The 17598-nt window shown below is 46.1% G+C and overlaps 1 protein-coding gene across 2 annotated transcripts in view; it reads left to right on the forward strand.

Moving 5' to 3' along the window:
• Window positions 1–17598, forward strand: part of EGLN2 (egl-9 family hypoxia inducible factor 2) — a 79295-nt gene that overhangs the window by 28374 nt on the left and 33323 nt on the right. For both annotated transcript variants that reach the window (XM_063937713.1, XM_063937712.1), the window contains exon 3: window positions 14485–14604. In XM_063937713.1, the coding sequence (XP_063793783.1) occupies window positions 14485–14604 (120 nt within the window). The remainder of the gene's footprint in view (window positions 1–14484; window positions 14605–17598) is intronic.

Genomic DNA, 17598 nt, shown 5'->3' on the forward strand with positions numbered 1-17598 from the left:
TCAGAGCAGCCTGAAAACAATTCCAAAAATGCTGCTTCTGTTTTCCACCCGTCACAACGGAATGGTTACCACTAACCCTTCGCATGCCAGACTAATATCCAAAACATCCCTATAAAGTGCAGTTTTATGATTTGTTATAGAAACACATGATACAGGGGATGCCGGGAAGTTTTACTGTTTTTGTGGATAGAAGTACTGTAGTAGTCTGTGCCTACCAGGGCTGGCATCTGTACTTGTTTATAGCATCAAACATTCATTCATACAGAATAAAAAATATAGATGAATTAGGTACAGACCTGCTACTTGCTGGTATGTAGATGATAAGTCTAACTTAATTAGGTTTCAACTTTTGGTTAATTCGCTTAATTAGATGTCGACTAATGGTCGACATGCATTATATTGACATGTAAAAGGTCGACAGTGCTTGTGGACGACAGGTACAAAAGGTAGACAGGTGCAAATAGTTGACACACATGGTCGATCATATGTTTGTTTATTTTTTTATTTTTGGAGTTTTGTTTTGGGTTTTTTTTCAAACTTTTTCATACTTTACCATCCACATGGACTACGATTGGGAATAGTAACCTGTGCTGAACGCAGTGGTAGCAGAGCAAGGCACCTTGCCCGAATCATGGCGAGCGAATACACTAATTGGGGTTCCATGTGTTGTGATGGTGAAAACGACACAATGTCAACCTTTTCACCACGTTGACCTTTGCCGTGTCGACCAATAGTTGCCACCCTAATGACTGTTGACCTATTTGGGTTTGACCATGTGATCCATACCCCCACGTGCCTTAAAACCATGTGTTTAATGCATTGGTCACGGGGATTTGTGCATTTCAGATCTTACATCATTTGGGTATGGGTCGTTGGGTCGACTCAACTTAGGTTGACAGTCATTAGGTCGACCACTGATGGTCGACATGGACTAGGTCAACATGGAAATTAGGTCGACATGTACTAGGTAGACATCAGTTTTTGGACTGTTTTTGGTGTCGTTTTCTTCGTAAAGTGACGGGGAACCCCAATTAGTGCACCGTGTCCCCTTGCATGGCGAGCGGGCATGGTGCCTCGCTTCGCTCAGCACGGGTTACCGTTTCAATCATAGTCCACGTGGATCGTCAAGTATGGAAAAATCAAAAAAATGAAAGAAGAAAAAAAATGTGAAAAACTCATGTCGACCTAGTACATGTCGACCTAATGACCACGGCGACCTATTGACCATGTCGACCGAATGCATGTCGACCTTCAGTGATCGACCTAATGACTGTTGATTTACGCTGTGTTGACCTAACGACCGTATCCCCGTTATTTACAGAATTACCTTCAGCATGATATAAGTTGAATATATATTTGTGGTCTGGCATTTGGTAGTGACTAGCATAGTGAGGTCTGTTTGATGTTGTCTTACGGTGGTGCATGGTATTTTGGTGTGAGTGATGAGGTTCTATTGATGCATGCAAGAGAAGGGGCTTCATAAAAATGTATGGGGTTACAAGGCACCTGAGTGGGGTTATATATTTTGTCCATGGACATGCTTTCTACAGCATTGGATCCTTGAGTACGTAAGAGGAATATATATATATATATATATATATATATATATATATATATATATATTTATTTATTTCTCTAACGTCCTAGTGGATGCTGGGGACTCCGTAAGGACCATGGGGAATAGACGGGCTCCGCAGGAGACATGGGCACTTTAAGAAAGAATTTAGATTCTGGTGTGCTCTGGCTCCTCCCTCTATGTCCCTCCTCCAGACCCCAGTTTGAATCTGTGCCCGGACGAGCTGGGTGCTTTTCAGTGAGCTCTCCTGAGCTTGCTGTGAGAAAGTATTTTGTTAGGTTTTTTATTTTCAGGGAGCTCTGCTGGCAACAGACTCCCTGCATCGTGGGACAGAGGGGAGAGAAGCAGCCCTACTCTCTGAAGCTAGGTCCTGCTTCTTAGGCTACTGGACACCATTAGCTCGAGGGGGATCGTACACAGGATCTCACCCTCGTCGTCCGATCCCAGAGCCGCGCCGCCGTCCCCCTCGCAGAGCCGGAAGACAGAAGCCGGGTGAGTATGAGAAGCAAGAAGACTTCGAAATCGGCGGCAGAAGACTCCGGTCTTCACTGAGGTAACGCAGCACTGCAGCTGTGCGCCATTGCTCCCACACACCTCACATACTCCGGTCACTGTAAGGGTGCAGGGCGCAGTGGGGGGCGCCCTGGGCAGCATTTGGACCTCTTTTTGGCAAAAGTGAACATATATACAGTTGGGCACTGTATATATGTATGAGCCCCCGCCAGGAAAATACATATTTAAGCGGGACAGAAGCCCGCCGTCGAGGGGGCGGGGCTTCTTCCTCAGCACTCACCAGCGCCATTTTTCTCCACAGCTCCGCTGAGAGGAAGCTCCCCAGGCTCTCCCCTGCAGATACACGGTAGAAGAGGGTAAAAAGAGAGGGGGGGCACATAATTAGGCGCAAAAATCAATATAACAGCAGCTACTGGGCTAACATTAAGTTACTGTGTTATTCCTGGGTTTATAGCGCTGAGGTGTGTGCTGGCATACTCTCTCTCTGTCTCTCGAAAGGGCCTTGTGGGGGAACTGTCTTCAAAAAGGGCATTCCCTGTGTGTGTGGTGTGTCGGTGCGCTTGTGTCGACATGTTTGACGAGGAAGGCTATGTGGAAGCAGAGCGGGAGCAAATGAATGTGGTGTCTCCGCCGACGGCGCCGACACCTGATTGGATGGATATGTGGAAGGTTTTAAATGATAATGTTAATTCCTTGCATAAAAGGTTGAAAAAAGCTGAAGCCTCAGGACAGTCAGGGTCTCAGCCCGTGCCTGATCCTATGTCGCAGAGGCCGTCAGGGTCTCAGAAGCGCCCACTATCCCAAATTGTTGACACAGATACCGACATGGATTCTTATTCCAGTGTCGATTACGATGATGCAAAGTTACAGCCAAAATTGGCTAAATCCATCCGTTATATGATTATATCAATTAAGGATGTGTTGCACATCACAGAGGAAACCCCAGTCCCTGACAGGAGGGTTCATATGTATGGGGAAAAGAAGCCGCAGGTAACTTTTCCCCCCTCACACGAGCTCAATGAGTTATGTGAAAAGGCTTGGGAATCTCCAGATAAAAAACTGCAGATTTCCAAACGGATTCTTATGGCGTATCCTTTCCCGCCAACGGACAGGTTACGCTGGGAATCCTCCCCTAGGGTGGTCAAAGCTTTAACACGCTTATCCAAGAGGGTAGCCCTGCCGTCCCAGGATACGGCTACCCTCAAAGATGCTGCGGAAAGCAGGAGGGTACCCTGAAGTCCATTTATACACATTCAGGTACCTTACTAAGGCCGGCGATCGCGTCGGCCTGGGTGTGTAGTGCTGTAGCAGCATGGACGGACACCCTGTCTGAGGAACTTGATACCTTAGACAAGGATACTTTATTATTGACCCTGGGGCATATAAAAGACGCTGTCCTATATATGAGAGATGCTCAAAGAGACATTAGTCTACTGGGTTCTAGAATAAATGCTATGTCGATTTCTGCCAGAAGGGTCCTGTGGACTCGGCAATGGACAGGTGATGCCGACTCAAAAAGGCACATGGAGGTTTTACCTTACAAGGGTGAGGAATTGTTTGGGGAGGGTCTCTCGGACCTGGTCTCCACAGCTACTGCTGGAAAGTCAAATTTTTTTGCCATATGTTTCCTCACAGCCTAAGAAAGCACCGTATTACCAAATGCAGTCCTTTCGATCACAGAAAAGCAAGAAAGTCCGAGGTGCGTCCTTTCTTGCCAGGGGCAGGGGCAGAGGAAAGAAGCTGCACAACACAGCTGGTTCCCAGGAACAGAAGTCCTCCCCGGCTTCCACAAAATCCACCGCATGACGCTGGGGCTCCACAGGCGGAGCTAGGCCCGGTGGGGGCGCGTCTCCGAAATTTCAGCCACAAGTGGGTTCACTCCCAGTTGGATCCCTGGGCAATAGATATTGTGTCTCAGGGATACAAGCTGGAATTCGAAGAGATGCCCCCTCACCGATACCTTAAATCGGCCCTGCCAGCTTCCCCCCTCGAGAGGGAAATAGTGTTAACTGCAATTCACAAATTGTATCTTCAACAGGTGGTGGTCAAGGTTCCCCTCCTTCAACAAGGAAGGGGTTATTATTCGACCATGTTTGTAGTACCGAAACCGGACGGTTCGGTCAGACCCATATTGAATTTAAAATCCCTGAACATGTACCTGAAAAGGTTCCGGTTCAAGATGGAATCGCTGAGAGCGGTCATCGCAAGCCTGGAAGGGGGGGGGATTTTATGGTGTCTCTGGACATAAAGGATGCATACCTTCATGTCCCCATTTATCCACCTCATCAGGCGTACCTCAGATTTGTGGTACAGGATTGTCATTACCAATTTCAGACGTTGCCGTCTATCCACGGCTCCGAGAATATTTACCAAGGTAATGGCGGAAATGATGGTACTCCTGCGGAAGCACGGGGTCACAATTATCCCATACTTGGGCGATCTCCTCATAAAAGCGAGGTCAAGAGAGCAGTTGCTGATCAGCGTAGCACGTTCTCTGGAAGTGTTACGGCAACACGGCTGGATTCTAAATATTCCAAAGTCGCAGTTGATTCCTACGACTCGTCTGCCTTTCCTGGGCGTGATTCTGGACACATAATCACCCTATCCCCCAGGGACAGGGTGTCTCTCCTGTGGTGGCTGCAGAGTGCTCACCTTCTCGAGGGCCGCAGATTCGGCATTCAGGACTGGGTCCTGGTGACCACGGATGCAAGCCTCCGAGGGTGGGGAGCAGTCACACAGGGAAGAAATTTCCAAGGTCTGTGGTCAAGTCAGGAGACTTGCCTTCACATCAACATCCTGGAACTAAGGGCCATATACAACGCCCTACGTCAAGCGGAGACCCTGCTTCGCGACCAACCGGTTCTGATTCAGTCAGACAACATCACCGCTGTGGCTCATGTAAACCGACAAGGCGGCACAAGGAGCAGGGTGGCAATGGCGGAAGCCACCAGAATTCTTCGCTGGGCGGAGAATCACGTAAGCGCACTGTCAGCAGTGTTCATCCTGGGAGTGGACAACTGGGAAGCAGACTTCCTCAGCAGGCACGACCTCCACCCGGGAGAGTGGGGACTTCATCAAGAAGTCTTCACGCAGATTGCAAGTCGGTGGGAACTGCCATAGGTGGACATGATGGCATCCCGCCTCAACAAAAAGCTACAGAGGTATTGCTCCAGGTCAAGAGACCCTCAGGCGATAGCTGTGGATGCACTGGTGACACCGTGGGTGTTCCAGTCGGTCTATGTATTTCCTCCTCTTCCTCTCATACCCAAGGTGCTGAGAATCATAAGAAAAAGAGGAGTGAGAACAATACTCATTGTTCCGGATTGGCCAAGAAGGACTTGGTATCCAGATCTGCAAGAAATGCTCACAGAGGAACCGTGGCCTCTTCCTCTAATACAGGACATGTTGCAACAGGGGCCCTGTCTGTTCCAAGACGTACCGCGGCTGCGTTTGACGGCATGGCGGTTGAACGCCGGATCCTAGCAGAGAAAGGCATTCCGCATGGGATCCGGACTGAAAGTCGACAGTAACTAGGTCGACAATGTCTAGGTCGACCACTATTGGTCGACAGTAACTAGGTCGACAGGGCCTTTAGGTCGACATGTTCTAGGTCGACAGGTCAAAAGGTCAACATGAGTTTTTCACAATTTTTTTCTTTTTTTTAACCTTTTCATACTTAACGATCCACGTGGACTACGATTGGAACGGTAAAGTGTGCCGAGCGAAGCGGTAGCGGAGCGAAGGCACCATGCCCGAAGCATGGCGAGCGAAGCGAGCCATGCGAGGGGACGCGGTGCACTAATTGGGGTTCCCGGTCACTCTACGAAGAAAACGACACCAAAATAACATTAAAAACTCATGTCGACCTTTTGACCTGTCGACCTAGAACATGTCGACCTAAAGACCCTGTCGACCTAGACACCCTGTTGACCTAGTTACTGTCGACCAATAGTGGTCGACCTAGACATTGTCGACCTAGTTGCTGTCGACTTTCAATACCACACCCATTCCGCATGAGGTTATTCCTACGCTGATAATGGCTAGGAAGGACGTGACAGCTCAACGTTATCACCGTATATGGCGAAAATATGTTGCTTGGTGTGAGGCCAGGAATGCCCCTACGGAGGAATTCCAGCTGGGCCGTTTCCTTCACTTCCTACAGTCAGGAGTGACTTTGGGCCTAAAATTGGGTTCCATTAAGGTCCAGATTTCGGCCCTATCCATTTTCTTTCAGAAAGAGCTGGCTTCTCTACCTGAAGTTCAGACGTTTGTAAAGGGAGTGCAGCATATTCAGCCCCCTTTTGTGCCTCCAGTGGCACCTTGGGATCTTAACGTGGTGTTGAGTTTCCTGAAATCCCACTGGTTTGAACCACTCAAAACGGTGGAATTGAAATATCTCACGTGGAAGGTGGTCATGCTACTAGCCTTGGCTTCGGCTAGGCGTGTGTCAGAATTGTCGGCTTTGTCACATAAAAGCCCCTATCTGGTTTTCCATGCGGATAGAGCAGAATTGAGGACCCGTCCACAATTCCTGCCGAAAGTGGTTTCATCTTTTCATATAAACCAACCTATTGTGATATATATTACAGAAAATAGGGTAGTACACAAGCGCTCCTAATCCTAGTGATGAAAGGAATTTCCTCCTTTCTCAAAAATTTCTGTACAAAGTATACTTTAATAAACGATGTTCACTGTTCTCCGGGCAGTTCGCACCTCCAAACTGACCTCCTTTTGAGTGATGGTACACACATAAAGGTATCTTTTCACAATACTTTCCAATGGTCTTCTTTTTCTATAACCCTTCTTTACAAGACGCTCACCTCATATATGAGCCCTATATGCTCTGAAAGGTTTCTTTAAGATCTTCATATATCACACCATATCCACCACAATCTGAAGGCACCCTCTCCCTTATTGTGACGCTCACCTTAGGGTATATCCCTATGTTCCTTGAAAGGTTTCTTTTGTAGTCAGCATTCGCTGAATGGGTAATGGAGAGGAACCACTTCTTTCCAATCTCAAGCACTCGATTTCCAAAGTACCATGCGTCCACAGTGGTAAAAAGTGCGGTTTTAATAAAAAAGTTCACATACAATAAAAAACATACAATTGTACCCCAACAAGGCCGTCTGGGTTTGTCCCTCTATGCTCCCTTCGGAACCGATGGTGAAAATTTCACCCCAAAAAAATTCCTTTAACGAATTTTTGGCACTTACTGCCTGGGTTCCTGATCGGGGAGATCAAAAATAGAAGACAAACCTTTAGACCTGGGTAAAAATAGATAAAAGCCAACGCGTTTCGGAAAAAATCCTTCCTCAGGGCATGTTTGGGACCTATCCAGTCGGCCTTTTAAACCCAACTGAGCTTCCCTCCCATTTTACAAACCAATCGGACACCACTGGTATGGGCATCTGTTATAGACATAATTCTAATGTTTAAAATTGCTATCACTGTATTCTTGAATATTTATACATAGTTTCTTCCATATTACATATTAAATTAAAACAAGAAACAAAAAGAAAAATAGGTTTTCACATTAATTGGTGTTCCACAAACTCCGTCCCGGAACGCCCTTAATAAAAGTCCCCATTTATTCTATATGGACGAGTCCCTTCCAGTCCGGATTTTATATCCACATAATCACGCTGTGCTGTCGCGGGTCGTCATATGACCGTATGGATATGTTAACTAAAAATCCCGTTAGAAATAATGAAAGGTCAAACGAAGTGCTATTTATCACCACATACAATAGTCAATACAGACAGGTTGAACAAATAATAAGAAAACATTGGTCCATTTTAGGAAAGGACCCCTGTCTTAAAGAAGTCATCTCGAGGGTACCAAAGTTTACCTATAGAAGAGCTAAAAATCTGAAGGAAAGCATAGTAAGCAGTGTGGCTACGGCCCCAAAAATGCTTACTAGGAACAGATCAAAAGGCTTTTTTAGATGTGGCCTGTGTATGATGTGTAAAATGTGTAAAAGTAAAGAAAGCAAAATTACACAATATAAGTCCATACAAACCCAAAAGTCCTACAACATTAAAGACTTCATAACATGCAACTCTAAGAACGTTGTATATCTCTTAGAATGTGTGTGTGGGTTGCAGTATGTGGGCAGAACCACCCGTGTGCTTAAAATAAGAATGGCTGAACATGCCCGTAATATTAAAAAAGGGTTAGAAACCCACAACGTATCATTGCACTTTAAAAATGCCCATGCCTGTAATATTAGTCATCTAAATAATTTTTGTGGAATCAAACTGATTACCCCTAATTGGAGAACCAACGATGGGGAAAAACAATTGGCAAAAATGGAGATGAAGACCATCTATGAGCTAAAAACCTTGGTCCCAAATGGGCTAAATGTAGAATTTGAAATGAAATGGTTTCTCTGATTGAAGTCCATCTCTGTCAAAAGGATGAATAGTATCTAAATGTAATGGTGTATATGGGAGATTTAAGCATTGGTTGATATTATGATTATATGGAATTCAGCTGTTCGATTCACCACTAACATATTTTTCTTTATGTTGTTTTTGTCTTTTACTATGAAAATATATGAATAAGTTATCCCTGTGCTGTGGGAAACGGGTTATACATCCCAGGGAACTTCCTGCTTTGCGTTCCATCTAGCCGGAAATACGTCAGCGCAGAAAGGAACTGACGTGGGACAACGGTTTCCATGGCCACAAGCGCGGGGAAGGACTGCCTGACGATGCGGTTTCCAGGACAACATACAGGAAACACGTCATCGTCTGTAGAGTACCATCAGAGTCACGCAATCTTACGGAGATATGTATGCCTCCCGTGGAGCCGGAACCGGAAGTGACGACCCGCGACAGCACAGCGTGATTATGTGGATATAAAATCCGGACTGGAAGGGACTCGTCCATATAGAATAAATGGGGACTTTTATTAAGGGCGTTCCGGGACGGAGTTTGTGGAACACCAATTAATGTGAAAACCTATTTTTCTTTTTGTTGCTTGTTTTAATTTGATATGTAATATGGAAGGAACTATGTATAAATATTCAAGAATACAGTGATAGCAATTTTAAACATTAGAATTATGTCTATAACAGATGCCCATACCAGTGGTGTCTGATTGGTTTGTAAAATGGGAGGGAAGCTCAGTTGGGTTTAAAAGGCCGACTGGATAGGTCCCAAACATGCCCTGAGGAAGGATTTTTTCCGAAACGCGTTGGCTTTTATCTATTTTTACCCAGGTCTAAAGGTTTGTCTTCTATTTTTGATCTCCCCGATCAGGAACCCAGGCAGTAAGTGCCAAAAATTCGTTAAAGGAATTTTTTTGGGGTGAAATTTTCACCATCGGTTCCGAAGGGAGCATAGAGGGACAAACCCAGACGGCCTTGTTGGGGTACAATTGTATGTTTTTTATTGTATGTGAACTTTTTTATTAAAACCGCACTTTTTACCACTGTGGACGCATGGTACTTTGGAAATCGAGTGCTTGAGATTGGAAAGAAGTGGTTCCTCTCCATTACCCATTCAGCGAATGCTGACTACAAAAGAAACCTTTCAAGGAACATAGGGATATACCCTAAGGTGAGCGTCACAATAAGGGAGAGGGTGCCTTCAGATTGTGGTGGATATGGTGTGATATATGAAGATCTTAAAGAAACCTTTCAGAGCATATAGGGCTCATATATGAGGTGAGCGTCTTGTAAAGAAGGGTTATAGAAAAAGAAGACCATTGGAAAGTATTGTGAAAAGATACCTTTATGTGTGTACCATCACTCAAAAGGAGGTCAGTTTGGAGGTGCGAACTGCCCGGAGAACAGTGAACATCGTTTATTAAAGTATACTTTGTACAGAAATTTTTGAGAAAGGAGGAAATTCCTTTCATCACTAGGATTAGGAGCGCTTGTGTACTACCCTATTTTCTGTAATATATATGTACTCTGGAAGTGGTGTTTCCAAAGGGTCTTAGTGCAAAGCTGCTATAAGGGCGCGAGTTACTACTCTCTTTTTTTCCTTTTGTAAACCTATTGTGATGCCTGTGGCTACTACTGACTTGGAGGATTCCGAGTTGCTTGATGTGGTCAGGGCTTTGAAGGTTTATGTAGCCAGAACGGCTAGGGTCAGGAAAACAGTCTTTGTTAATCCTGTATGCTTCCAACAAGCTTGGTGCTCCTGCTTCAAAGCAAACTATTGCTCGCTGGATCTGTAACACGATTCAGCAGGCTCATTCTGCGGCTGGATTGCCGCTGCCAAAATCAGTTAAGGCCCATTCCACTAGGAAGGTGGGCTCTTGGGCGGCTGCCCGAGGGGTCTCGGCATTACAGCTTTGCCGAGCGGCTACTTGGTCAGGTTCAAACACTTTTGCAAAGTTCTATAAGTTTGATACCCTGGCTGAGGAGGACCTTGTGTTTGCTCAATCGGTGCTGCAGAGTCATCCGCACTCTCCTGCCCGTTTGGGAGCTTTGGTATAATCCCCATGGTCCTTACGGAGTCCCCAGCATCCACTAGGACGTTAGAGAAAATAAGATTTTACTTACCGGTAAATCTATTTCTCGTAGTCCGTAGTGGATACTGGGCGCCCGTCCCAAGTGCGGGCTTCTTCTGCAATACTTGTATATAGTTATTGCTGCAATAAGGGTTATGTTATAGTTGCATCAGGGTTGTACTGATGCTCTGTTGTTGTTCATACTGTTGACTGGGTAAGTTTATCACAAGTTATACGGTGTGATTGGTGTGGCTGGTATGTATCTTGCCCTGGATTACCAAAATCCTTTCCTTGTACTGTCAGCTCTTCCGGGCACAGTTTCTCTAACTGAGGTCTGGAGGAGGGACATAGAGGGAGGAGCCAGAGCACACCAGAATCTAAGTTCTTTCTTAAAGTGCCCATGTCTCCTGCGGAGCCGCTATTCCCCATGGTCCTTTCAGGAACCCCAGCATCCACTACGGACTCCGAGAAATAGAATTATCGGCAAGTAAATTCTTATTTTTATATATATATATATATATATATATATATATATATATATATATCTCTATAAGTGGGTATGTGTTGGATGTGCTGTCCAGTGCGGTATAAAATAGGGGGATCTAGTTGTGTATGAATTGTACAATATGAAACAGGTACGTGAAAGGAGAACTCTATGAACCAGTGAGATAAGAAGGGCGAGAGTAGATGTATATGAGATAGAGATATAATGTATGACGTGATTAATATATGTTCTGCGTGCTGTCTTTAGATTAATGTCTCAGCAGGCAGATACTGTACTTGGGCTCATAAGTCCACCAGGTCACGGGTTCAAATCCTTGTGTGACGTTGGCGTTATCTTTAGCTGCTGCGTAGGTCCTGTGGTTACAGGAAATTGTATATACAGGCAGCGCATAAAGTGTGTGGGACACACATTTCCCTATTAACCCCTGGTGTGCGTGTTCTAACCCTGTATTACTTGTGTGCAGGATAATGCTGCTGTGTGACTGACCTGAATTACATAAACCCTCTAAAATATATGGGGGAGATGTACTAAGCCTTGGATAGTGATAAAATGGAGAGAGATAAAGTACCAGCCAATCAGCTCCTACCTACCATGTTATATGCTGTGTTTGAAAAATGACAGGAACTGGTTGGTTGCTTTATCTCTCTCCATTTTATCACTCTTCAAGGCTTAGTACATCTGCCCTATTATTCTTGGCCCCACTACAGGTCCATGTCAACCAGTGTTGCCCAAAGAGTTGTGCCTAACTTATATCATTACACGCTGTATACAGTATGATATGTAACGCAGCGTTATGATGATAGGGATTCGCTCTAACAGATTTGTCCCGCAAACACCACATAGAACCCCTGAATTGATGAGTTGTTTTTTTTTCTATTAAGCCACTGCTCCAGTTAATGAGCTAAAAACATTACCAGAAGGCAGATCAGATTCTTCTATGCACTGGCATTGCCCCTTTAAGAGTGGCCAACAGGAATGCTGTGGCCCTGATGCTGGATGATTTATCTGCGGGATATTGTGAGGGCTCCCAAACTGGTGACGCAAGTGGGGCCAGCGTTGGGAGAGATTATAGGGCTGTTGCATGGTAGAGTAGTGCTGAGCGTGTATACGTGGATACATGAGGACAAACAGTGAGGCTGTAAAAACAGAACAACTAAATTAGCTTAGTGGCCCCTTCATCAGATAGCTGCGCCTGTAACAGGATGTTTATGATGTAGATCTTATGATAATTATCACAGTCTCAAGAGCCAGGTAGCCAATGCACTTTACACTCTACTGGTGGTGCCAAACTTTTTGGAAGCCTTCGGTGGATGCAGACGTACCTGACCCTATTACTGAACTTGGTATTTTACTTCCAACATCCCGTAGCCTGGTATAGTAAGCACAGAACCTGGACTTCTAAATAGCAGAGTAATGTGATGTTGCTTGGCGAGCCATATTTTACTCTTGCCTATCTGGATAAGTGTTTGGAAGTATGCCAGGGTCCATGGTTCCTGTTTTATATGATTGTTTATGGTACAGGCAGCTGTATTGTGTCAATTCAATTGTTTTGGGTGCCCGTCAGAGCAATTCAGTTGTTGCTCCGATTGGGCGCCCATTACTGTTGACGCGCCCAAAAGCACCGGTTTAATCCGCGCAAAGCGGCTAAACCCTTCTAAAGTCCTGGTTACGGCACCCAAACCACAGAGTTTTCTCTCATTTTTTTCTCACCACCTCAACAGGCTGTGAGAAGACATGTGTCTCCCGTGACTAATGGGAGCTCAATCAGAGCAACAATTGAATTGCTCCGTCAGACGCCCATTAGTTAACGCGTCAGTAAAACAACTGAGTTCCCCTATAGTTGTCTTGGGTGTCTAGGAATATCAAACCTCTATGGTTTCTCTAAATATGTCTGTTCTGCGTTGTGGCTTGTACAGTAGATTGTCCTCTGTTTCAATAACACATCCTATGTTGGGCTGGATCAGTGTTATCTGATTGGATCTGTGACCAGTTTGGCCATGTACTTAGAGGCTCAGGTTGTAGAAATCCAGCCATAATGCGTTCATTCAGTCAGAGTGGAGATTGGCCAAACATGCTTTTCTCCCAAGGCAGATAATATTCAATATGATCGGATTTTCTTAAGGTTGGAACCGCACACGGGGGGTGATTCCGAGTTGTTCGCTCGCTAGCTGCTTTTAGCAGCATTGCACACGCTAAGCCGCCGCCCTCTGGGAGTGTATCTTAGCTTAGCAGAATTGCGAACGAAAGATTCGCTAATTTTCTTGTAACGATTACCCCGCAGTTTCTGAGTAGCTCCAGATTTACTTTGCCATTGCGACCACCTCAGTCCTTTTCGTTCCTGGTTTGACGTCACAAACACACCCAGCGTTCGCCCAGCCACTCCCCCGTTTCTCCAGCCACTCCCGCGTTTTTCCCTGAAACGCCTGCGTTTTTCCGCACACTCCTAGAAAACGGCCAGTTTCCGCCTAGAAACACCCACTTCCTGTCAATCACACTACGATCAGCAGAACGATGAAAAAACTTCGTTACGCCGTGAGTAAAATAGCAAACTTTTGTGCTAATTTACTTGGCGCAGGTACATTGCGCATGCGCAGTTTGCGATTAATCGCTCCGTAGTGAAAAAAAATAATTAGCGAACAACTCAGAATGAACCTCACTGTGCAGAGTTTGGCCAGACGGTAAAATACGCCAAAACAAACAGACTTGGGGGTGTATTCAAATGGTGTCGAAAACTGCCGTCTGTCGAAAAGACGGCAGTTTTCGACTTTTTAAGGTCGAATCTCGATTCGACCTATTCAGTCCTATTCGACAAGTCGTGGAATTCGACTTGTCGGAAAGCACGTGGATCGGCGGTATAGCTGCCGATCCACGTGCTTGTGTTGAAATTTTCGACCATAAAAAAATGTCGGACTGAGATGTGAGACCTAGAGGAGGAGAGGGGGGGGGGGGGGGGGAGCCGCAGGGAGACGGGGGACACCCGCGGACATACAGGGGAATGAAGCGCTACAGCAGGATATCTCACAGCCGCGCCAGCTCCAGCAAGTGAGGTCACGCTTGCTGGAGCTGGGTGGACACTGCCATGAGGTCGGGGCGGCTGTGTGACATCCTCCTGCTGCGCTACTGTAGCGCTGATCACCTCCGTCTCGCCGTGGCTCCCCCCTCTCCTCCTCTGGGTCCCTCATCTCAATTCGACTTTTTAAAAGTCGAATTGAGATGAGATTGAATAGGGGTTTTCGAATCCATTCCGACAAATGCATATCGGAATGGATCCGACCCTAATTGAATATACCCCTTGGAGGCAGAGGCGTTTATTTGTGAGGAATGGTCCAGTATCACACCAGATGTTACTGACTTATGCACTAATGAGGATACTGTGTAATAATGCACTGATAACCTACTCATACTGTGACTTATGATTTTGCAGGCAATGGTGGCTTGCTATCCTGGCAATGGGATGGGATATGTACGACATGTGGATAACCCAAACAGAGATGGACGCTGCTTAACTTGCATATACTACCTAAATCAAAACTGGGACACCAAGGTATGTCTGCTCAGCAATGCGTACACTACTCTACCAGGTAACCCAAGACGAAGAGTTCAATTTATATATTCATTCTAGCAATGAATCTAGCAGAAGTGTATGCACTGTGTCCTTAGTCTAATACAAGGCTAGGTGCACCCTTTCAGAAGATGTCTCCTTACCCTCTCTCTAATGCATAAAACCAAGTATAAGTTTCTGGTAGCTAGACAGTGGACTCTTGGGGCCTGAGTCGGACGCAGTTGTGATATAGGACGCACTGGAGTGATCCCCCCCCCCCCTCCAATTCTACTCGTGCGTTTAAGTTGCATTGCACATGCTTCCAGATTCCATATCCTGCTCCATGCCCCAACTAATCAAAATAGTTTCTATTTATGTGACTGAGGGCTCTGATTAGCAATTGTGTATTACATCAAAACTACAACTTACTCCCAACTCAGTCAGTGTAAAGATCTTTTCATTGTGCTTAATACCCATCACACATGTCACTGTAGCTTGCTAGTAAAAGGAATAAAAAAAAAAAAAAAGTCATCAATCAGGTTACACATTGGGGCCCATTTATTTCTATGGGGGATGCTGCCAGATTTACCAAGCTCCGTATTACGAAGCATTACGGGGATTGAACCCCGCTACAATCGCCATCTACAAATATAGGCTACAAATATCAAACTTTACCAGTAGAGTGTTCCCCGGGTGTAGTATGGTATGCCGGCGGCCGGGCTCCCGACGACCAGCATACCGGCGCCGGGAGCCCGACCGCCGGCATACCGACAGTGTGGCGAGCGCAAAGGAGCCCCTTGCGGGCTCGCTGCGCTCTCCACGCTGCACTCGCCACGCTGCGGGCACGGTGCACGCTATTTATTCTCCCTCCAGGGGGGGCGTGGACCCCCACGAGGGAGAATAGCTGTCGGTATGCCGGGTGTCGGGAACCCGGCGCCGGTATACTGTGCGCCGGGATCCCGACATTCGACATACTGAAGACCACCCTGTTCCCCGTTACCATCCACTGCAGTGGAACCACTCATTCACCAGGGCCCCAGCACCACAGTGAGCACATCGCAGGGACAAACATAACTATACTTACCTTCATTAAATGAGCCCCCTTATAAATGTAATGCAAAAACCCTTATTAGGCTTACAGTAACTGACCCTTGTACATAAAAGCCCAGAGTAACAACGGTGTATGACAGTATGATCATTAAAATCTGCAGTAACTTCTTTACTTTTATCCCTGGGGTGGCTCATTATGATATATCCTCACTAGTAAATGAAAATTATATCCTGCTGCTTCCGATTTATTAGGATGTCTTTTAAGCACAATAAGAGGCTAATTAAATGTTCCAGTAATTGGTTGATGTGTCTCGCTGTGTGATGACATGTTCCCTAACCAACCGGAAAGGTTACATAATAATGTGTTGTCCGTGTACATTGGCTGGTTATTCGGCTATTGCTCACCAGCACATTGGGGTAAGTGTGACCCTATGAGTTGCAGGCAGCTGGGAGATGTTGGGTGATTTAACTGCTAGATATATATTGGCAATAATTTAAAGGAAAAGCCAGGCTGGGTTTTGTCTATTAAAAGGATTGTGGGGGGGCGCTACAAACACAGGCTATAACAATATTATACACTCAGATAGCAAATAGTTTATTATAGTAAAAGATAATCGATGTTCTGCTGGAGCAGAGGAGAGTGACTGATCTATAGCTAGGATACTGCTAGGTATCCCATGGGCTGCGTATAGTAAGTACGGCATGTAGTCATGTGACCGCCGGTCACTATACCGATGCCATAATCCCAAGCGTTGGACAGTCGGCATGCCGACTAACAGGGACCACGTCACCCATAGAGTGGGAGTAGAACCTGTTGCGAGTGCAGTGAGTCTCCGAGCCCGCAAGGGGTTTTGTTGCGCTCACCGATGTCGGTATACTGACATTCAGCATCCCGGCGGTAAATCATATCGAACCCATACATTCATACATAAAGTACAGTGGCTAATTCTGAGTTGAGTAACTTTGAATCTGGAACAAGCCATGTAGCACTGGGCAGCTTTATTCTTACACGCTCCCTCTAGCATCTAAATCTCTCTGCACATGTTACATCTCCCCCACTTGCAGTGCAACATGGTTTTACCAAGGTGCAAAGTTCCTTGCTCTGTTCCCAACTCAGAATCGGCCTCTACAACTCCACTGTGCTCTCAGGGCCCGATTCAGCATTGCGTTCGCATGCTGGGGCCTTTTGAAGTTTGTGCACTCACTGCAGCCGCCCCGCACGTGCGCACACAGTCAGATGCAAAAGCCTGATTGATAGAGGCGTTAGCGGGGTGGGAGCGGGCGTTGCGGCGGCGTTAAAGGAGCGTTGACACAGCATTGGGGGGAGGGGTGCCGCTTGGACAACGCAGGCGTGTCTGGACCATTTGTGAGCGGCGGCGGCTGCGTGACGTCACACGCAGCCGCTGCGATCCGAAACACAGCTAGGCTGTATAGGCAGAGGGCTACCCTAAACACTGTGCGATGCTTTTGTATGTTTGCGGAGGAAGGGGGGGGATCCGGCATGCGGGGCGGAATTGCCCTGTGCTGGGCATCCCCCCTACATGTCGGGGTAACGGATAGTAGATTTGCGTTTTTTCGCACATCTTCGATCATTGCTGAATTAGGCCCTCAGTACGGGATGCAAACCCAGAGAGGTGTGCTAGAGTTTGTCAATCTATGGATTTCCCCTATGGTGATGCTAGATTGGTCTTTTGGGCAGTTGCAGACTTCCGTCATAATAAACATCCAGCTTTGGGAATGTTGAGGTAGTTGCGAGTATTGTACAAAGCAGTATGAATATACAGTACGTCTCTTCACCACAGCAGCACAACAGTAATCCCAGCAGAGTAATAATCATAAAAAAAGCTGTTTGCTGTAATGTGCTGTATAAACACTGACAAAAGCAAGGTAATGGTTGGGTTGTCCGCTTTCATACAGAGACTAAGGGGGACATTTACTAAGCAGTGA

Source organism: Pseudophryne corroboree, chromosome 8 (genome assembly GCF_028390025.1).
Source record: "Pseudophryne corroboree isolate aPseCor3 chromosome 8, aPseCor3.hap2, whole genome shotgun sequence".
Taxonomy (NCBI): Eukaryota; Metazoa; Chordata; class Amphibia; order Anura; family Myobatrachidae; genus Pseudophryne; species Pseudophryne corroboree.